Raw genomic sequence first — 24,294 nt, forward strand, 5'->3', positions numbered from 1 at the left:
GAAATTCGATCTAAGTTATTCAATGGTGGATACATTGAGTTAAAATTATTCGTAATATTTTCGCTGCATGGAAAATGGGCAAATATTTAATCGATCATTTTGTAATATTGGAAAACTTAATATGTTATGTACATTAATTTCTTAAAATGTTCCAGAAGTTTATAAAATTTGCCAAAATATTTCTAGAATAAATAGCTACTTTAAAATCTACCTACGTCTGTAGGCTGTGCCAAAAGAAATTTTTTTAAACTAATAGTTGTCGTCCACTAGATCCCAGCAATTGATGACAAGTAATTTTATTAAAATACCTTCTCATCTTGTTAATAATAATACTCTAAAGTTTTCGCACATTTTATGAGTTATACTTTATGGCACTACTAAAATATTAAATTTAAACTTTTAAAATACATATTATACTTAAGAATACGTTTGTACATTGATATGTCCTTAAACGACTGAAATTAGTCTTCATGTGGTTCCTAAAAAACACTCCTTAGCTTATTGAGCTGATCCAACAATATTATATAATATTATAATATAATTATATTATAATTTAATTTCAAAAAGGTAAACAAATTTGTGTCGGGATTGAATCCAGTCCATTCAGGTTACCAAGTGTGTGTCCTACCATTAAGCATTGGGTACAATTTGTGTTTAGTAAGGAGACTGTGAATTATACATACTGTAATACCATATTGCTAACGTATTTTCAAACTTGGGATTACTTATTACTATAAATATAACACTTTACCAAATATATTCCAGGGTAATTTCACTATCACAAAGTTTTATTTGGCACACAAATACGTTTGGTATGTATCTATAATTTTACGAAATTGACTACATAAGGATTTATGTTGCTACACGTGGGTCTCAAATTTCCGTACATCGATTTACGTTCCATTTTCACGAAAATACTCACACCAAATGCTGTATACCGAGAGATAAGATAAAATAATTTATTTTTGAAGATATGTCTCAAACTTTTGTGCTCTATGGCGTGTATCTGGCAACACCGCACACCGAAACTCGGACAGCACTGGAAAGAGAGAGTAAATGCGCTCCAAGGATGAGACACGCTGTAGCTAGGCCACAAAGCAACGAAGATAGAGAGTCGCAACTCAATACTATAACTAACGCTCTTATTTTCTTTGAAAATCAGCAAATTAAGCGGTATTTATTAGCAACCTTACAACCTAAAAATGGTTAAATTTTGAAGGTAAGCGTTGGCTACCTTGATTTTTTTTTTCCCGGTCGTTCGTTGCTGAGAATATTCACCATGGATTTTTTAAGATTATCTATTTTATATTACGGGACAACCAAAACACCATGTTAAAATGCTTTATCTTTTGTTTGAAAAAAAAAAAAAAAATTGGATTTTCGCAAAGTAACTAGAGTTTTAATTGCAAAAAAATACACACGTGCACACTTCGGCATATGTCCACAAAGCTGCCGAAACAACATTGACAAGAACTCCGATGAAACACCATTCCGTAACTTATGAACTAAGAATGTTTTTTGACGTGACAACGTCTAATAAATCGATGAACGCCGGCTGCACGCACGAAAAAGGATTACTCATTGTCCCGTTACGAACATTGTTCCGTTACGCTGGGTCTCGTTACGCTCATTGTACGCTTGCGCCGCATCTATCTCTCTTCCACTCGATTGGAACAACCATCGATTTGACTTTTTCGAGGCACATTAAACTTGAAACACTCCCATTCGTTTCCTAATTTTCCTATCATCGTCCTATCATTAACAGAATAACACAGATTGGAAGAAGTTGAATAGCAAACATGTATAAAAGTTATAGTTTAAATAATCTGTTCGTTAAAGTAATAAACATATTTGAATTAATGAGTGCAAATAAAAGTAGATTTATCAATTAAATTGTAGATTTCATTTCACTCCTTCTTTGCATCCATACAAAATAGTGATAATTCAATAAAAATGATTCAATTTTATTCATTTTGGTATAACGTTGTCACGTTAAACTATCGTCCGTAAACCGACTTTACAGACAACCAATTTTTTTGTTAAAATGACTCTTGTATTGACCTCAATACGTGTAGTGTCGGCAGGGGGCAGGGGGCTAGGGCCGACCTGGTTGCCGAAGACGCCGATGGAGCAGGCCGTGGCCACCTGCTCGGGCCCGAACCACACGGCGGCCATGCGCGGCGAGGAGGTGAGCTGGAACACCTGGCCGGCGGCCACCAGCGCCTGGCCGGTGAACGTGACGGCGAAGCGGTCCGGCGCGGCTGAGAACACCTTCACCCAGGAGCCGACCGCGGTGAGGCCTGCCCCCAGCAGCGTGGCCCAGCGCAGCCCCTGCGGCAGGCGCGCCATCCCTCACCTGCCGGTCTTCGTTAACTCTGTCAGCTGCAAGCCTTCAGTTCTAGACAAGCGCCATCCGCGCAGACCGGCCGCTCCCGAGCGGCATGTAGTGCACATGTATTTGTAGGTATTACACCAAAACCAAGACATTCAGCCAAAAAAAGGCTCCAAAAGACAATATGATAGTTTTTTTTAATCTTCCTTTTATCCAAATAATTTTTTTTAATAAGTCCTTATAGAAACTGTATATATATGTGTGTATATATATATATATATATATATATATATATATATATATATATATAAATTGGATTAGGCAAAAGAAAACTGAGTGCTGGAGTGTCTCGTATAAATACCGAATCTGTAAAGTGAAAAAATTTGTGATTAATAAAAAAACCCATTGAATCTGAATCTGAGCGTCAAAGTCTTGTGTTCTGCAATTTGCGAATCTGCAAATTTCAGTTCAACTTGCGTTTCGTTTTAGAGTTTAATTGTGAAAATGGTCGCGATGACAGAGCTCTTTTCCGCTGGCCTCTTTAAGTTCGCCTGACGTTACGCCTTGCGATTTTTTTTTTCCTTTGGGGCTATATGAAAGATCGTGTCTAAGTTCCGCCTCTACCTAATGATTGGCCAGGGTTGAGACACAGAATTGAAGACACTATCGCTTTCATTGCTCCGGATTTTAGGTTGGATGTGTGCCGTATAATTAAAGGTGCACATATTGAACAATTTTATGAAAAAAAAACTAGGTTAGTTAACCTTCAATTTTATGTATGATTTGTTGTAAATAGTCTAAATTAAACAGTTATAATGTAGACCATTGAAACTGAAACATTCTTTTATGGACACCCGGGACATTCGTTTTCGGACATACTGTACATTACTTAGTCGTTTAACCTAATTTCCGAAAAAAATATTCCTATAGAGGTGACACTGAAGTACTATTGTCAAAAAGAAAGGCAAAATGAACACTTTCACTTAGTCGATTAAATTTAAAATTATGAACTAGGCATAAGTTTAAACACACAAAGTTTAGACCTACCTATTCTATGTTTTGCAAATATTTATCTACATTTTCTAAAGACTCAGTATGCGTGTTTTCATAAAACCGAACATGTATCGCAATTAACTTATGTATTAGATTTTAAATTTGCAATTATAATGGAAATTTAATTAATATTTACTATAAAGATTTTGATCTTTAATATTTTGTAATGATGAATACGATTTAAGTGTTGTTTTCTTGGGGAAACGAATATGACTAGATTACTACAGCGGTTTGTATGATTTAGATATTATATTGATAATATAATATATATTGAAAATAAACATAACGCTTTTATTTTATTCCATGCTTTGCGGGAAATAGAGGGATATTAAAAGTTTTCAGTTTGTTTAATTAAGTCTTCTAATATCTACAAACTACAAATTAAATGATACGGAATTTGAGAAATTTTATCGTAATAAAACATAAAGATGCCTTAGTTTCATTTACTTCGAAAGAGAGGAAAAAGGGGGAGTTGATTTTATTAAGACTATGCATGTAACTAAACACAATGAAACAGTTAATTATGTAAAAAAAAATATTTCAACTTGTTTTAAAGGGGGACGTAGATTTTGAAGTACTGTTTCTTCTGCTACGTTCTGGAAACTTCTAGAAACTTCTGAAACATTTTGAGAACTTAATTTACATTACATTCTATAGTAAATGTAATACAATTATCCAAAATGACTGATTTTAAATTTTCTCATATTTCATGCAGCGGAAATTATTCGAATTTTTAATTCAGTGTATTCAGCATTTAATAATTTAGGAAGATTTTTATACTATACCAAATAAGATAGTTATGAATTTTTACCTTCAAAAATTATAAACTTTGCACTTCTAAGTGGTCGTATACAAATTTATTTTGGACCAATTTTTTAGAAATTTTGAAATAAGTTTGAACGAATTTGATAGGGTAGGCCTACGCCGTAATGATGTTTTAATTTTATTTTTATTTAAACTCCTTACTTTTTAAACCCCTTCCACTAAATGTTCGTCTCATAAAAATGTTTTAGTCTAATATTTTAGATCATGTTAAATCTTATTACAATAAACTATAAAGTATTTGATTCTGTAACTACTAAAGGAGTTAATACTTTTTGTCCTTCAGTCTCTGTTTCTTACACACTTGGTCGTATCAAAATTTATTTATGACGAAAATTATAGATAGTACATAGTGCGCAAGTTTTGAATGTTGTTTTTATTTCAACCCCTTGCAGCAATGATTAATCTTATATAGAATTGTTTCAGACAAAAGTTTTAGATACTGGATGGTGGTTGCATTGAATTTAAAACATTCGAAACATTTTCACTTCATGGAAACTAAGTATATGTTTAATCGATCATTTTGAAATGTTGAAGAAATGTTCCAGAAGTTTCTATAATATCCAGTAGAATAAGGCACTTTGAAATACATATAACTTCACCTGTAGAATGCGCCGAAAGGGATTATTTTTTTAAATACGCTCCTTAATGCAGTTAAAAGGAGGCAATAGTATTTTAATTTGGCACACGCAATATTCGTAAAAATAAATCGGCTTATTCTCTACCTCTTTCAAAATTTCAACCCCGATTATTTTTTGATGATGAAACCTTCAAATACCTGGCATTTGATTTTGTGTATTGCTATGCTTATGGATAATATAAATTACGATATACATTTATATCAGTTTCAATATTAGCACTATCCTGAAATTTGCGCAAGGGAAGCCATGGGTGCACTTTTCGTATTGCAGATACATGGCGATATGCATGCAGATTTGATATATATCATTGCTGGCCCATCGTTGAAATCACTGGCCAGTTGTTTAAATCACAGGAATATGTTATTATTAGTTAGTAACGTAAGAAGTGACGCTAATTTAGTTTGTAATCATACTGAAGTTAGAATGTTTTGTTCTTTTTAACGACCACATGGCTTACCTTTGCAGCAGCAACAACATAAACCCAAGGATTTACGGGATTTGCTTGGCGGATATAGATAAAGGACACACACTCTTTTGTATGTTAATGTGTCCGTAAGTCATGTCCAATATCTAACATTTCATAATTTTATATCACTAAAACGAATATACCACATTAGTAATATTATATTTATGAATTAGCTACTCGCTCAAAGTATTTAATCTTCACTGAAAGTTTCATGGAACTAACTACCCATTAATACTTACAAATTGTCAGTCTCAAAGATTTAAAAATCGCTATAAACGCATGTATGTAAATACAATTCCAGTACCATTACTAATAAAGTATATAGCATTACAAAAATATAGAATTAAGAGTCAAATACTTGAATATCTATACCTTTCAGTCACCCATAAACATTAAAATAGAAAATATAATATCTGCACTATCTGCATATAAATAGAAATATTAAACATTCAACTACACAATGAATACCTTCGTGTTAATGAAAACCATTTTTAGACATTTTTTTAAAACTTAGTTCTCTTTACTAGTAATTATACTACTTTTATTTTATTTACTATCTCAATGCCTATAATAAATTTTTAACTAGCTGTAAAACTTAATATACCTTTTTATTTGACAACAAAGCGTTCTAAAACACATTGCTGCGTGGATTATTCATGACTGTAACATCTACCGTTTCTGTCTTGGTGAAAAAAAAAGGTTATTGCTACCAGAAGATTTCAGCATCCATAGTATTAAAATTTAATGCAAATTTTTAGGTAATTTTCTTGTCACCTAGAGGTCAAGTTACGATCTTAAAAAAAAAATCTACTTCTGTGAGACAATAAAATATATAAATTTATGCCAAACTAAACTGGAGCATAAACCAATACGCCATCTAAACAGGGCGAAAATTATTTTGGTATTAATTATTAAATAATCATATGACATCGATATTATACGTATGATTTAATATGTTCGGGAAGAGTGACGTTGCCACAGCTCTCCAAAGGCAAAATTCAAAATAATCTATTGCTGTTTAAATATCGCAATAATTGCTAAACGCTCGCTCACTGCCAATCAGAATGAAGTTACCCAGCATTCTTCGGAGAGTTTCAGGCTGGCCTCGATTTTAACTGATCATGAAACTCACCGACAAATATTTTGACTGGATGGTTAAATGAAATATAAAATGCTATTGTCGCGGTCAGGGGTGCAACAACTAAATTTCCAAAAGGGGGGGGGGGCAATAAACATTTCTATAAAGAATCATCGATCCCCCCTATTGAAGCGGGAGGTCCGGGGGTCCTCCCCCGGGAAAATTTGTATTTCAAGGTGGAAAATGGTGCTATTTAAGCAGTTTTACTATCTAAAAATTGATTACACAGCACTTTCTTTGCCCCCGTTTGCCCCCACTTCTAGGTTTCAAAGGGGGGGGGGGGCAAAATACCCTTCCCCCCCCCTTCCCTGTTGTTGCGCCCTTGGTCGCGGTGAAGATGGACAAAGGCCGTCCTCATCGTCACACACTATCTGACCCGACAAACACGTGGCACGAGGAACGTGTTGGGAACCACGGTCCGGAGTGTGGACGCGCGCGGCAGACGGAGGATCGCAGCTGGCACGGGCCGGCGAGGCTCACCAGCCGGTCGAGGATGAAGGACACGGGGAAGATGCAGGGCACGAACACCAGCAGGTAGACCACGGAGGTGAAGTCGACTGCGGTGGAGCCGACGCCGTAGTAGCCCGCGACGATGGTGGGGACGATGCAGTACTGCACCCACTGGAAGCAGTTGACGAGCATGCAGGCCGAGAAGATGAGCAGCATGGGCCAGCGGCGCCCGTACACCTTGACGGTCGCCGACGACGATGGGTCGTCGCCCGCCGCCACAGGCACCTTGGAGTACTCCTGCGGCTTGGACATGCTCGTGTCGGAGCTCAGTTCCACATGGCCCGACGGGTGTCACCGGCCCCCGCTTCCACCCGCCCGCTGGTACATATAGCAGCCGTGAAACAAACAGCCCGGCCTTCGATAAGCAGCTTCCCAAACATGACATCAGCCACCGGGCAACCAACATTGTCTCAGCAAATCTCCATCCGCATTTCTGCACGTCAATCCGTCACCGGTCTTATTGGAAGAGTCAACGAGACTACTTGTTTTCAAGGGCGCCGGGTGTCTTGATGGACCCACTCTGGGTTCATCTTTGTCTGATCTCACTCATGTTGCACGAATACGTCAATTGTCTCGAATTCTACTAGCTTATATTATAATTTTTTTTTGTATATAAACATGTGAATATGTATAATAATATTTTTTTTGGTGAGAGATTACCTGGATTATCTGCGATAAAATCAACATAAAATTCAAATCGTAAGTGTTAGAATAAACCCTATAAGAGAAAAATACAGTTGAAGAAGTCAAAGTAATGACATCAAAAAGATAGCTCAGAGAATCGTTTGTTGAGACGAACTCCTTGAATGACAATACGTTTCTGGTTACAACTAATTTAAATTACCAATTTCTACATCAAGTTAATTGAATTCAGTCCATGCTATTAAAAAAAACAAAAAAACAAATTGTATACGTTTTACCCCAAGAGAAAATTTGTTTGCGGGTCTGTGATGGTTGAACAATTCGCAGAAGATGTCACGAGGATATCACTGAAAGAATTTTTTCTCTCTCCAGTACCATTTATTTTTACATGGAAAGAAGGGATATGATAAGCCTGGAAAGTAAGGTAATGTATACTTTAGACTAATTAAGTGTGTAGTTTCTCTTAACTATTTTTTTGTAATTCTTTGTTTTATGAGTTTTACATAAGTACAAATTGCTACAAATATTTGATAATGTATAAAATATTTACGCCACAGCTTTTCCGTAAATAAAATAATAAAATTACAAAAATGATGTTTTTCAGTAGTACATACGTTATTTTTTTACATTGAAAATTTGTATTTTTATTATTTATTTGTATTTTATTATTTTTGTATTTGTATTGAAAATTTAAATTTGTACTGGTTTCTGACTAATTACCGTTTATGGGTTACATTCGGTAGTCTGTGCAGTGTTGCGACCGTCGAGCTGTGCTTTAGCGTAGCAACGTGATCCTGTGGCTATCGATATATACGTACGCATATAGATATATACTATGTTTTTACGCGTGGAATGCAAATAAAAATTAACAAAAAAAAACGCGAGGCCCTATTGTGCATCCAAATCCAAGCGTCAACCCTTGTCAGGAATTTTTTTTTTAGCAGTACAGAGGCGCAAAGTGCCAACTTGTTAGGGGTGCCGCACATGGAACGAGGGTTACCTGCGCCTGCGTTACCAGCGCGAACCTGCTTCGACCAGCGACCGGCAAGCTTGTGGAATGTCCCCCTGTTTTCAAATGGCAGCGCGCACAAAGGAAGCAGGCTACCTGCCTCAGCAGGCGCCTGTCGCGCGGGCGTCTCTTCCACCTGCCTTACCGGAATGTACAGACCATTCTTTCCGCGCTGGTTGACGCTGGTAGGCGTCTTTTTAAAGTACTCTCGATCAGTTTTCAAGTGTTTTATTATTTATTGTTGCAATTTTGCGTTATGGAAAGTGAACTAAACAATGAAATTCTCATTTCGGAAGTATACAAACGAAGAGCAATATTGGACAAAAGAAACCCATCCCATGCCAACAGGAAGGTCGTCGCAAAACTGTGGGCAGAGATAAGTACAGACATGAATATCGATGGTGAGTAAAAACAAATTTGTGTATTTATTTTTCCTTATTATTTAATAATATTGTAATAACAATTCCTTGTATTACTAGTAGCTACGGAGAAAGAGAAACAGGGGTAAAAAAATTTAATTATATATAATCTATTTGTTTTAATTGATGGTTGTTTAGTGGCACTGGAAATGGTTTAAAAAGTTTTTTTTCCATAAACTATATCCCTCATAATAACAAACCTTGAAGATTTTAATGTATGGGACGAGTGACCTATACAGTTGATGAGAGTACCCTATTTTCCTGTGTTTGTTTGCATATTTTAATTTAAATATCTCACACTTCGAAGCAAAAAATTGCTTAGTGTATTGTATCGAGATCTTGATTCCTAAACCACTTTGAAAATAATTTTTACATATAACTTTTGAATATAAAGCTGATATATTCGTAATTTTAGTTAAATCCAACAATATTATTTTACACTTTGTTTCAAAGTTGTTCAGAAAATACGATAAATTTTTATTTTCTATCAGCTATACATTCTTATTATATACATATATGTAAGCCAAAAACGTAGCTACATAAAGAAATAAAAGTGTTTATTTACAATTAAATTTTTGCAGATTAATTTAATACATACCAAAAAGTAGCTACTAGCCATACACTAATGGATTGTTTGCGAAATATGTGGCAAAAACATCTCTTACATCTTTTGCACTGTTAGGTGTACGTCCTGGTGGAAGCCTTTGTATGCTAGGTAACACACGAACGTCAGATAGGTGATGTTCAACCCCTTCTTTGTCTAAAATGGTGTTATGCAAAATGCAGCAAGCCTTTACAATAGAGTCTACACTACTTATGTCACTCTCTATGCTTTTTAACAGCTATCTCAATTTGCTTGCGAGTATGCCAAATCCACATTCTACGACTTTCTTAGCCCTAGACAAGCGATTGTTGTAACATTCTTCCTTGTAACTAAGGTTGGATCCACTGTAGGGTTTCATGACAAATGGAAGCAGTGGATACCCCTCATCGGCGAAAAATACGTGGGGTGCCTTTACATCGGTCCCTGGTAAAAATGAAGGTTCTGGAAGTTCAAGTTCATTGTCAGTTATAAGTTTGTAAAAATCCGAGGCTTGGAAAGTGCCACCATCACTTTGTTTGTCGTACCCACCAACATCAATAACAACAAACTTATAGTTAGCATCTAAAACACCTTGAAGAACTATGGAAAAATATTTTCTGTAGTTGAAGAATATGGATCCAGACTTTTCAGGGCACTTAACTCGAATGTGTTTTCCATCTATGCAACCAATAACATTTGATACGTTCCATATTTGTTGAAAGACAGTGGCCATACGTTCAAATATCTGTATTGTTGGCACCGGCATGTGCACACAGTTTAGCTCATCCCACAGCACATCTGTTGACGGACGATGTTTCCTATGGTTGTTTCCCCCATTCGAAATGTAAAAGCGAAAGCCCTAAATGTAGATCCAGTAGCAAGATATCTGCAAATAAAGAATCAAAATATCATGTAACTTATGTAAAATATGTTGTCAATAGACAATGGCACACTATGATTTGAAGACAAAAAAACCCACTAAAAATCAATAATTAAGAGAGATATTGTTTGAAAACATTTTTCAAACAAATCAGAAAGTTAAGATACTTATATTTTTTTAATAGTAAAGATATAGTGTCTAGTTATTTAGGTTATTTTCCATCATTATTAGTTATGTGTAGGTATAAATTAATCAACACAAAGAGACACTGTCCATGAATTACTGATATAACTGCTTAGCAAAAAATGTATCTGTATCAACTGCACTGCTCTGATAGTGTTCCCACAACTATTTTACTCGTGTTGTACAGGATTTTTTTTTTTTATATTTTCAGATGTAATACTGAGGAGGAAATGGAAACATCAACGAGACCAGTTTGCTGTTGAATGTGGGATAATTCCGAGTATGGCCACAGGAATGGGAGCTGACGAAGCAAATTTCCATTCTAAATGGCCATTTTTTAAATCATTTCTTTTCCTCAAAGATATTGTTGCGCCAAGAAATTCCACAGGAAACCTTTCTGCAAAATGGTTTAAAACTAAGAGCCATTGTCCTAAGAATGTTGGTGCATTTTCCTCAACAGGGCCTCAAGGGGAAGAAAACAGGTTCACTGCTTCTCATCCCCAAGGCAGTGAAATTGAAACAGAGTCACTTGAAACTAATCGAAATGAGTTCATTGATGATGAAGAGGGTGGAGAAAAGGAACTCAACCAGGAACCTGTGGCCAACAGCAGCACATATACACCAACATCCACAAAACCCTCTAAGAAACGCGGTAGAAGTGAAGAATTCAACTCCAGCCTTCTAAGAATCGAGGAAAAGAAGCTGGAATACTTACTCAAGAAAGGTGATCAAAGAAAGTCTTTGGAAGATGATGCGGACTTATATTTCTTTAAAAGTTTGATTCCGCATGTAAAAAGAATACCGGATGAGAGGAAAATGGCCTTCAGAAGTCGCATTCAAAGCATAGTGGATGAATTTGCGTATCCATATTCCAGAGTACATGAACTGATGGTGACACAATCTCGAATCACCTCTTCTTTTTCCTCTGCTCTTAACACTGCTGCCACAAGCGAAGATATGATGACAGATCCGTTTGCAACTGCATTTATAAATATCTGACTTCGTTTATAAACAATAACAGTTGGTGACAAACTTCAGACATTAATTTTATTTTTTATATTTTATATTTTATAATTCAGTCATAATTTTTCTAGTGTGTTCTTTGTGCATTTTCTTGTATCCATTTCAGTCTACCTTAATAATGCAAATGTATAGTAGAAAAGACAGATGGTATAAATGATTGTTTTTAATAGTAGGTACTTAAACACTTAATAAATAAATTGGAAACAAGATCCAAGCATAAACTTAAAAGTACCTAATTATCAATTTTCTAGTGATCAAACGTTTTCTGTATTACTTACCTTAATGTAATGACTAATCTTGCTTCTGGGAGAATTGCTTCTGTGTGCCAGTTGCACCAGTTCTTCATTAAATGGTGTTCGATTTTCGACAAAATATAATCAATCCAAGGTTTCACTCGTCATACGAGTGTATTGAAAGAACCGTCGAGGTTCGTTCCCCAGTTCACCGAACAGATGACGGTATTCGCCATACCTATAACTTCCTCGATTTATGTCGTGGATTCCCGTATGCTTTATAAGTATTCTATTTCTATAGGCATTATCGTGAAGAACGAACTCTTCATCAGACGAGCTAGACGACATGTTTCTCACTTGACATCCAACGGCAAACTGAATCGCGCTGGTTGAGCAGGCTGGCTGTCCTCTGTGCGGCACATACCTGCGCCAGAAGGCCAGGTTGCGGCTGGTGAAAACAGGCGCAGGTAACCCGCGTTCTATGTGCGGCTCCCCTTACGCGCGATAGCGCGGGCTGAAGCTTGGGTTTGGATGAACTCACGAATTTGTTTTATTTTTAAGTTACACTGCGTCACAAAATCCAAATTCAAAATACTTTTTTATATTGAGAACCACGGGATCAACAATGCAATTAAAACACAAAATGGTGGCAGCCATTGTAATTTAAATAATAAACGGAATTTTTCAGAAACCAGCCTGAATGTATTTACGTTATTTTAAGTGTAAAAAAAAAGGAACGTCTGAAATACTGAAAAACTCAGCTTTCGGAATTTTCATTATTTTATTTACTGAAAAGCTGAGACGTAAGAATTTTACCGGCAATGTTTCCATTGAAACTCTACTTAACAGTGATTACTACGAAGAATCTCATTCGTTAACTGAACAGTGTGTATTACAAAATTTCAAAGCAGAGTTTATTGTCATCATTCACTGAAAACCATCGACGGTAAAAAAATAATTATTTAAATTTATTTAATATTTTCAATTAATAACGTAAACGCCGCAGTTATGATTGAAGGAAGTTGTAAAAATATAGGAGGAAAATATCATTGCTTTCATACCAAATATTTTTGTCTCCTTAAATATAGATTCCGTTGGAAATGAGTTACGATTGCGTGCATCTTCAGCACTGGAGGTAGGAATTACGTAACATCCACCTCACTTCTCACGACGCGAGCGCGTATCACGTCTAATTATCACTCGGTCTCTCCGAGTGTTTCTGCTCATTGTTTGTCGTCGCCTCAAATTGTTCGAAACGGAAGTTTAAACATTCGCCAAGTGACGACTGCCGAACAAACGCCAACCCGATAAACGCCGAGTGCAAACACAGCCCGCGTGAAAGACTCGTGACGACGGAGAAGTTGCCCCGCCCTTCCCCGCCCTACCCCGCCCTACCCCGGGGTGTCCCAGGCGGGGCGGGAACAGGGAGAGGCGATATCTCGGCCGCAGCAAGCGCTATCCGCTCCTTTCAAGTACCGCACGAACCTTTGTTATTGTTTGGTACATAATTATGTGCGCATATGTGCAGTTGAAATGACAAATTGTGCAGTGTACAGATGTCAAAATCGCTACAAAATGACTATAAGATTCTGGAATTAAATATATTTCTTTTCCAAAGAATGAAGTTCTTTGTAGTAAGTGTGTGAATGCATCAAAAGAAAAGACAAATTTTGTGTTAGCAGAAGTAAGTTTGAACAATTTAGATTTTTTTTTACATAAACATGTTACTTGTATTATTATTATTTTTTAAAATTTTTTGAAGTATCATCCATAGGTCATTTTTACGTCGACGGATATAGTTCATGCAATATATTTAGTAATTATCTAAAATAATAAGGTCCTTCAGGGTAAAAGTTTTTTCACATAAAAATACAATTATATATATATATATATATAGTTCGGAACTTTAATCAATAGTGTTTAAAATATTTGTCTTGTGTTCCGGCATCAGCGAGTACTGCATAACGTATTTTGATGAAACGTTTATTGTTTGTAAATTATTTAACTGATCTAAACCCTACGTTGTATAGCATTAATGAAGTTAAAAAAGGAAGGATATTATTTTATATATGGATTTAGACAAATAAAATCAAAGTAGGAATGTGAAAATTGGCAAAGTCTGTATTAAAAATAAATCGCGGATGGTTTTTATATTTATCCAACTATACTCTCTAAGAGGCGTGAGGACATAAATATGAAATGTATCTCTGAATACACAATACCGTGAGATAAATTGATAAGTAACTCACATAAACAAGAAACAGACTTACACATAACCACTTTCAAAATTCTAGGCTTCAAATTATTTTTTCAAATGAACTCTTGTGGGCTTAAAAAGAGTTTAATTTATTTAATTATAATAAGTATTTAACTTGATAATGTTAATCCCAAAAGAACTTCACACAAATGCGGTACGTGAAAGTGAATAAATTCATAAATAACATGTCAGTATATTGACTTTTTTATAAATATTATGTGAGTTACATTGTATATTACAATTTATGCATCACATACATGCTTGTGTAGTGTTATGTACATTCTACAGTATTAAAAATGATAATTAAAATTAACGTTAGTAAATTGATAGTTTGATAATTTACGCTTTGCCATTTTGTGGGTCTAGAAATCAAGAAATTAGTACATCTTACAAACTTACGATTAAGTAACGTATTTTCATAAATGTTTAATATTAATGTAACTAATTTGTTTTTATATCTTAGAATATGTTATCTGTTAGAGTGATGGATTTGTATGTGCACATTTTTAATACCTGCTAGCTGTTTCATTCTAAATATTTTAACTTTATTTGGTTCAGTAATTAATTGAAATATTTTATTAGCAATATTTATTTTTTATTTGTATTTTTAATTAATAAAAAAATTAATAATAAATAAACTTAAAGTACTTTTATTTGTATAACATACAAATAAGTATTTATTGAAACATTTACTTAAGTCAAATGTCTGTTTAGTAATATAAGTCTGTATTTTTCTTTGTCGTCTGTATCCTGTATCTTTATTTAATTTTATTATAAATATTCACAATAAGTGTTTAAGTAGCAGTTACTAATTCTCTATTAACATTCCATGTCGTTTTATGTAAAATAAATATTTCAAGAATGCTAACATATATGATTATTTCTATATATATATAATTCATTCAAACTGTATGGTAAAATAAATGTTATGCAATGCACACATTCCCAGTGCTGTACCCCGGGAGATGCAAAATTAGACGGTGGTTTTTAATAACGAGCGAGATAAGTGCTTTGCGTACATATAATTTTATTTTCAAACTAAATTTGAAACAAACATAAACAATGAACATGTTCTCAGGTCATAGACTTGGTCGCGTAGTATAGTCGTAGGTACTCATGAACGAGTGACTTTCTGTGGACACAAAAAATACGTAATTACACACCTGCAAATAAAATATTAAATTATTTAAAAACGACTTTGGCTTTAAATATTACCAGTACAAGATATTTTCTGAAAACTTAATTAAGGATGTACAATATTATATTACAGTTCACCTGAACTTTAATTAAAAGTGAACTTTACTAACTGCCTCGGCTGTCATAAATTCATACACAACACACAAGGTAGTGACAGCGCAATATTAAAAAGATTCTCACAAAATAATTTCAATACAAACAATTTATAAAATTAGAATTTCCAGATTATATCTCGCCAACTTAAACAGTTATAATATAGTTGAAACGTCTCTTTAATTGCGATTTCAAAAATTATAACATTATTTCCGACAAAATGATCAACTGTTTATGTGGGGTTATTTCTTTGGTGATACCCGCTAGAAATCGTGCGTTTAAATTTAAAAGTCACTCTCCTCCTATTACGGCATCACTGTGGCGGGGTCGCAGCGAGTGGACACTCGCTGTCTGCACTCGCTCCGCTATGTCCTCGCTGCCTCGACCCCGCTCGTTGCTACGGCACACCCGGCGCCCGCCTCCAGACTCTCTGCTACGTCTCGCCGCCGACTCGCTCGGCGAGTTCGGGGCCGGCGAGTAGAACTCGCATCTGAGCAGACTCCAAACAATCCGAGTGAACTACCTAGTACATGACGCTCGTGTTCCGTACAGCAGCGAACACAACTCCTTGGAAAGACACCCAGCACGCTCGGCACCCGTCCTATGTAAATCCCGTGGTTAAAATAATACTTAAATATTTCAGCTGCCCGCTCCTTATGCCTGCCGACCTTATTCACACACCTCCTTTACGTTTCAATGTTGAATTTCACTCGAATGAAAACGTTACTCGTTTCCAGCAGAATCCCGTAGCAACAAACTTCGTTGCTCTCAATTATAGCTTTTAAGCTCCGTCTCGGTTTCCTTGGCTTACTTGCTACCGGAGTTCCCGAACTATAGTCGTACTGCGCGTGTCTTTTTTAGACGTGACTCGTTACTCGCTACCTCTTCACTCGTCCCAGGTTCTGCACTCGCCCTCGGCGGAGATGGGCCAACAGGTGTCTTATCAGACGACATTGTTTAAGGGAAACCTAAGATGTACATCAAGCTTTGTCCCTGCCCGAATACTCACCTTCGGCCAACCTCGGGATTTGTTTTATTTTTGCGCAGGAAAAATGAATTCAAATATTAAAAGTGGTCGGTTAGGTTACGGTTAGTTAGGTTAGTTTAGCTACATTAAAATAAACACACACACGCACACACACACACACACACACATATATATATATATATAAACCCGAGGATGGCTTACGGTGAATATTCGGGCATGTTCGGGCAGGGACGGAACTTGATGTGCATCTTAGGCTTCCCATTGTTTAAGTCCAGCTGAGTGTTCGATCTTCTCCGTGACAGCGGTGAGGAGGCAGTGGTGCGGTGTGCTCGGGCAGTAGGCACACTGCTTCTGCCTCTTGGCGATTCTTTTTCCTAACCTAACTTAAAGTCATGAGTGTGCGGGAGAGGTCTGGGTAGGGAAAACTCTAAGTGCGTCTCAGAGGTAGTATGCTTCATGTTCTAGGAGGGGATTGACCAGCCACGGCTGCGATCGGCGCCGTGACTAACTCCCCTCACTGAGTCTTCTATATTAAAACTAGATAAGTTGGGCCCAGGTAAAACCTATGCATAGACACAGGGAAAACCCTGGGCTCTTTCATGCGGGATGCGAAAATCACGCATTATTCGTACAGGTTGGTTACGGGAAACAGAAGGATGGATCTGGAAGAAGAGTTGGACAGAGTAGAAAAGAGTCTACCGTGTGGGTGTTGGGCACTTGGACATTGCTGTCCGCATTGGTTTAGTTGGAACTGGTTGGTTTCCCGTCCGGCTGCCAGCCAGCCTGATCTAAGTTAAGAAAGGGATGCCTCTTGGCCCGCAAGCCTCGTAACGAACATTTCTTTCCAGAATGTTCTATACCGTAGTCGCCACTTGGTCACGTGGCCGGCGCAGGCAGCCAACTTGTGAAAGTTGCGACGGGCCCGCGCGGGGATGGGTGAAGGGCGGCCCGCCAGCAGGCGACAAGCAAGGCGGCTAGCCTGCTTCCAGGGGGCGATAGTCGGTGCACACCTAAGCCGCTTAGGTACATAAAAACCTTATATCCTACGTTATATACGTAACACTACTGTTGTTTACATACAGATGTATAAATAATGACACGTATCTGATTATTTTTGTTCCATTTGAAAGCAACGCGCAGTGCAGCGGGCACTGCTGCAGAGACGCGGCGGCGGAGTGAGAGCTTCAGTCGCTCCACAGCGCCACCTTCCAGTGCAGGGCCAGCACAGCTTCTCCGGCTGCGATGCGGGTGATCGGGCAAGGCGCCAGCTGTGCTGATAAAGTCTCAGGGCTCAGGACACAGCCAACTGTCTGGTCAGCTGAGTGCGGTAGAGGGGCTGAGGCGGTGACTATGCTGGTTTGGTGGCCCCAGCCGCTGGTCTTTGCCGAAGCTCTAACACCTTCCCGAACAAAAAGAGGGAGTGATCCCTAGCAGTTCTGGAGTGTTGAAAACGAACTGGAAGTTTTCCCCACTCCACCCTAATGGGGCGCACATGTGGGAAGAGACCGTGAGAATGCCGGCCTGTGATACCGACAGCTCCCCGCGGCGGGCGGGCCGAACACCTCGCGGAAGAATACACATGAAGCTCGAGCGGCGTGCAACACGCGACGCCCGGACTGACCCCCCCCCCCTCCCCCGATCAAAGCCTCGGTCGCAGCGACCTGCCAGCCGGACCTACCCGCGGACCTCCCGCTCATCTTCAGTTTCTGTTGCAAGTTTTCAATAATTCGAATATTTTGCAATGGATTGTTCAAGTTCAAGAATGGCGGGTTAATGTAATATTATTTAGATACAACTTTATTTAAATTCATTTAAATAAGCAAGCAGCGAGAAAAAAGATTAAGGTTATTTTGTAATATATAGGACTGGTTAGTTATGTTCCAAGTGAGTCCCAGCTCCGATTTTTGGTTTATTAAATTGTTTGTGAGTTACAAATGATAGTACAGCTTCAGTTTCTTGCTACTTTCTGATACTTTGTTTGTGAAACGACTTTCAATTATAACTAGAAACAAATGTGAATATTATAAGCACTATTTTTTTTTGTTTATTTCAGGCACGAAATTAAATTTTAGGAATATCAAGAGAAAATAAACTTGTGGATATCATGAGGGGATCTGAAGGTAGTGAAATAAAAGAAAAATTTGGATTCTTAACGGAAGAAATGAAGAAACGAACAAAGTGCGAAGAAGATCATTTTAGTGATTTGAAGAAAACATGTCATACTTTAAGTCACAACATAAATCTCGTTGGATTACGGCATGCAGAATAAATTTAAAAAAAAAATCAAGAAAGTAATACAGTTTGGCTAGATAATTCTTTCAATCGGTATTCGGTTAAGAAAAGTGGTCGCCCAGAAATGTCGTTTGAATCGAGCTCTGAACGAACAAAACGACAAAAAAAACAAAAGTCTTGAGGGATTTTACTGCTGTTTCAGTTTTAAGTTACGCTACCCAAATTAGCTTACGAGCCGAAGGCAGTCACAGGACTCGAAACTCCTTAAAGAAATGACGGAAAGTCCGGGGCGCGTGAAGAAACACAAAATTGCTTACGAGGAACGATCGGAACCACAACAGCTGATGTCAGGTGAAGATGTTCTGGCTGTTTTGGTGGAAGAGAAATTATCTAGGCATCAATATGACGTCATAAGGACATCTCCTGAAAAAGTTCCCTCATACAAAATGGTTCAAGCAGCTAAGAAGCTATGCTATCCCCCCACACACGTACACACAAACCCACACATACATATATATATATACATAAAGTCTTTGCAATATTTGCTATATCACTCATTGGAGAGCTTAATTTCAGCGATGGAGCCTTGCCTTTGAGACCCTTCAGAATAAAGACATATGCCAGCTGCAATTAATGTCAAAATAGGGATTTTAAGTCTCCGCAGGACACAGTTCATACAAACAAGCGTTTCATGGTTCTGAAGCCAGTGATTTGGCTGTCTTCATATCATGTCTAGTTACTCTTAGCCTAGTTTGTAATAAGCAAATTATGTGGAAAAATCCACGTCCTGCATCCACAAGATTTCGTAGACCTTTAAAAATAGTGTTTATAAAGCTATCTACAGGAGTATCGAGTGCAGAAAAAAAAAGGTTTGACGAAGAAATAAAAAAATATTCAAAACATAAAATTATTAATAAAAAGAAATCAAATATAAGTGAGTCACAAAACAATCTTTGCCATGATCGATGGAACAGTGTGGAATGCACTTACAGAAACCACTTATAAGCAGATAAGTGGTGCAACCTTAAACCAGTTGAATAATTTTGAGGACATGATTATAAGAGAAATAAATACTGAAAACTTGGGATTTGGATTATCCATCCGACACTGATGTATTCTCATGTTCGAATGTATTTTGTGCTTGTCTTATTTATAAACTGCCAATTAAAAGTGGCAAGCTCGAAACAAAGACAAGGAAATTGTTTCACAAAATAAAGCTAGAATGCAAAAACGTTGTGGCTTGATTGTTGACAAACCTAAACCAGGATTCGGCAATACGAATGATGGAAACATAGAAAGACGTTTCTTTAAAAGTGCAGAAATTTCTGCGGATATAACAATAATATTGTCACGATCCACCTTCAGAGGGGGGGGCGAGAATCGTAGCTCTTTACATAGAAACAACTCGCTTGGCATCAACTAGTCCTAACTTCATAAAATACTTTACTGTACCTAGGATCATAGGTTCGTCATCCCGTACAGGATGTCTGGTGAGAGCTGAACTAAGGAGATTTTGCAAAATAACATAATACTTAATTAAAATTATTTTATTCTTAAAGTCAAATACTCAACATCATTTTAAAGAACATTTAAATAGCGGGATTACAATTTAAAACAATAATCTCTTTACTTCCTTAACGATTGAACGACCTTACAAGAGAGAGAATGAGAGAACTTCACTAAACACTTCCCTAGTCCTTCCGAATACCTCAAATCATAATTAATACTTAAAATTAAAACAAAGATAAGTCCATACTCACATTTTCCGAAAAGCCTTTCTTGATCGATTACTTTAAAAAAATAACGTAGGGGCCTCTCCTGCCCTTGAAATCCCGAACGAACATTACATTTTAAAAACTATGACGCGTGACCCCTGACGAGGGCCATAGCCTCCGCCCGAAAGCTTGACGACTACATTATGACCTAACTTAAATTAAACGACTCGTGGCCTCTGGCGTCGACCATAGCTGCCGCCCGAAAGCTTGAATTCCTACATCACGAACGAACTAACAACTCGTGACCACAGGTGAGACGCATAGCCTCCGCCTGAGTGAGCCTGAATTCCTACATCACGAACGAACTAACAACTCGTGACCACAGGTGAGACGCATAGCCTCCGCCTGAGTGAGCCTGAATTCCTACATCACGAACGAACTAACAACTCGTGGCCACAGGTGAGACGCATAGCCTCCGCCTGAGTGAGCTTGAATTCCTACATCACGAACGAACTAACAACTCGTGACCACAGGTGAGACGCATAGCCTCCGCCTGAGTGAGCCTGAATTCCTACATCACGAACGAACTAACAACTCGTGACCACAGGTGAGACGCATAGCCTCCGCCTGAGTGAGCCCCGAGTCACCACTCACTTGCGCTTAAATTCGCGCGCCCTGCCGCGCCTACCATAACAAAAGCTCGTTATTGAAGTCAAATTTACTAAACAACTAACTAGAACATCTGGGAAGACTACCCCCCCTCTACCCCAATGTGCAGGCCACACCGCGCGGCTTGTTACGACAGCGCGCCCCAGTAACTGCGGCCCGTGGCTGCGCCAGCGCGCGGCCAAACAAACAAACAAAATTCTGCAAGCCCGCAGCGCGCCGCGCCGGCCCCGTGCCCCAATTACATGGTCACGCCACTTGCGCTGACGAGTGAACAGAGCAGCCAGCCCAGAGTCCCGTCAGTAAAGTCCCTAAATTTGATTTCAACAACCCTGCAAAATTTCAACCCGCGACATAACCCTCCCCTCACAGAGCTCGAGCCCCATCGAGCTACCTCAAAATTACAAATTGTCTTTTTCCATTAAACCATAACTATAAATTCCTCATTTCACAAAAATAATAATTTTCTTAGTTCCTTGCTGTCTGAACATACATCTAGATTCTGCATAAGATTTATTTTAAAACAACAAGTATTCATAAAATTAAATGTAAAACTTTTATCTGGTTTGTTCTCACAGGAACCTTCAGAGGCTCGAGTTCTCAATTCTAAAAAAATTGTTCTGTTAGTGAAGCTCTCTTTACAAATTAAATTACTGTTCTTAGTTTCTCAGTATTCGTTAAACAATGTGCAAATTCTTGATAATTATTATTTTTTTTTTTTTTTCGGTTTCCGTTTATTACCATACTTCTTTCGTTCTTCAAAAAAAATTAAGTGTCCTTACAGTGTTTCAATTAATTAAACTCTTATCTCGTGAAGGTTGGTGCAACTCCTCGAAGTCAGTGTTGTCGAGAAGAGTAGCTCCCTGGGCTGGCCATCAGCAAACACCACTCAACTCCAACAGCTACTGGACTGGCTTCCAGGGCAGCTCACAACTTCTCCCCACATCTGCTTCGGAGTTGTGCCATCCTCATCACGAACAGATTACAATTCTGAAACATCATCAACAGGCATTACCATCACGCCTGACAAATACAAAACTAACTACTAAACTGCAATCGATGGGCAAGGATGCAAACACACAAAAAAATAAAATTAATTAATTCAACTGCTAACATAAAGTATCCCACCCTTAGCATAATCTAATCAGGCAAATAATTTGATAGGAAAAACTTAAGGAAGGGAAACATGACCTCCAATAATTTTCCCTAACTCTTGAGTCTTGATCTTCTCTATACAGCAAATAGTCCCCACGAAGTAACTGGGTTGAAGGTCAGTTCACATGACCCACCCATAACCTCTTCTACTCTTCTTTTCTTCTGGGGGCAACCACAATGCCCACCAATCTCTCTCCATGGTGCCGAACCAGCTATCCCATGAGAGTAAACAACGTAGTCAATAGGAGCGCAGAGGGGAAACACCAATCTCTGGCTTGTCGAGTCATAAAACTGCTTTATCTTCTTCTTCTTCTTCTTCTGAGTAAAACATCTGATTAATCTTGCTACTATTCTTCCCAACAATAAAAAAAAAGTTCATCAGGTATCTTCATAAAAAAACATTCTAACTAATAATAAGTCTTCTTTTTCTTCTTTTTTTTTTCTGTTAGATGTAATAGAAGGCCATGTTAGGGAGGTTATAGGGAAAAAGAGTGGCCAATTCCCACCCCATCACCCACCTAGATCATGACTAATTAACTTTTAAACTTTCTATTTCAAACAAATAAAAAAAAACATTTTTTTATTCAAACTTTTAAATTATAATTACTTTTACTTCATAACCTCAAAAGCTAATCAATAATTCTAAATGAAATTGTGATTTACTGCATCCTTGTTCCATCCGATCTGTTTGTTTATAACCTTTCTTGTAAAGTATAAAATTTTCAAACATTACTAATTCAAAAAAAAAATTAAATTCTGGTGTCCTTTGAGTTACAATTAACTTTACTATTTCTTAGCTTGAAATAATTTAAGTTTTCAGAACTATTTCATTGTCTAATTCACAACACCTAAAAATCAACTCAAAACAACAAATCATCAAAATCAATAAGATCATCTGACCTACCTATCAGTACTGTGAACTTGAACTGTTCGTACACATTTATAATAAGCTATTGTATTTAAATTCCAACCTAAATAAGGTTTAAAAAAAACTACTAATCCCTCTGTAAATTAAGAAAATTAACTTTAAAAATTAAACTTAAGGTATTAGTTCTTTTTGACAGCTACCACAACTCACTAGTTCCATTACATTACTATAACCTAAAAAGTTCTGTAAATAATGTTTATAACAAAAAAAAACTCCAGTTACTGTCTTCCATAAAAAAAATAAAACTTTACATGACCTTATTAATCTCCACTTGTAAGTCCATGGCTGCCAGCTTTCTCTTCTCTTGAATCTTCAGTCTTGGCTCTTGTTTCAGTGATCTTGTATCTTGTCTCTCGAACTCTTGTCATCTTGTAAACTGGACTGCTGCTCAGCTCATCTTAAGGAATCTGTAACAGTTTCAAAAATACATGTTAATTTAAATTACATAATTCCTGTTCTTTGGTCCTAAAAAAAAAATTGTATTATTAGTACACATTACCCTGAAACAACATTATTATTCATTGTTTATTACTTAAAAAAAATGCTTTACCATAAAATCCTTTTTTGTTCTTTTCATTAGGCCTATTTATTTTCCTTCTTCTTAATTAAATTCTGCTTCAAATGTTAATCCTAACTTAAGACCTACCATCTATTTATTATTCATTACCTACATTATTTATGTTACCCTAAACTTCCCATAAGTTTCTAATACTTCCTATCAAAGACATTCTCTCTAAAAAAAAAATTTACTTGTGACTCTTAACTTAACAAACTTAAAAAAAAACTTTTACACTAGACTTAACTTATTATTCATTCTTAGTTACTAAATTTCTATATGTAAACTTTAGTACTTACAAACAAAAACTGCCTATTTCTCTCTACCTCTTAATCTCTTTCAATTATTACAATAATAATGTTACCTTGCATCTTTAAACTTTCTTCTTTTCAATTAAATTAGACATCTCATAACAATAAAAATTCTGCCTATACTCTTCTTATGGGTGTACAAACCAACAACAAAATTTCAAATTCTCAAGTTTCCTTATATTTAAATTATGCAATGCACATAACCTCTGTGGTGCCTGTACCCTTTTAGGCCTACCACCTTCTCCTCTCACAGCATGACAAC

The 24,294-nt window shown here is 37.0% G+C and overlaps 1 protein-coding gene across 4 annotated transcripts in view; it reads right to left on the reverse strand.

The window, feature by feature from the left end:
* Positions 1 to 24,294, reverse strand: part of LOC134541668 (uncharacterized MFS-type transporter C09D4.1-like) — a 92,913-nt gene that overhangs the window by 30,509 nt on the left and 38,110 nt on the right. For 2 of the 4 annotated variants that reach the window (XM_063385283.1, XM_063385282.1), the window contains exons 3-4: positions 6,933 to 7,073; positions 2,107 to 2,331 (exon numbers count right to left, since the gene is read on the reverse strand). In XM_063385283.1, coding sequence (XP_063241353.1) covers positions 2,107 to 2,331; positions 6,933 to 7,073 — 366 coding nt within the window. Of the gene's footprint in view, positions 1 to 2,106; positions 2,332 to 6,932; positions 10,547 to 24,294 lie in introns of those variants that run through there. The other 2 variants (XM_063385281.1, XM_063385280.1) reach the window with 2 other exon arrangements.

This window comes from Bacillus rossius (assembly GCF_032445375.1).
Source record: "Bacillus rossius redtenbacheri isolate Brsri chromosome 4 unlocalized genomic scaffold, Brsri_v3 Brsri_v3_scf4_1, whole genome shotgun sequence".
Classification (NCBI taxonomy): domain Eukaryota; kingdom Metazoa; phylum Arthropoda; class Insecta; order Phasmatodea; family Bacillidae; genus Bacillus; species Bacillus rossius.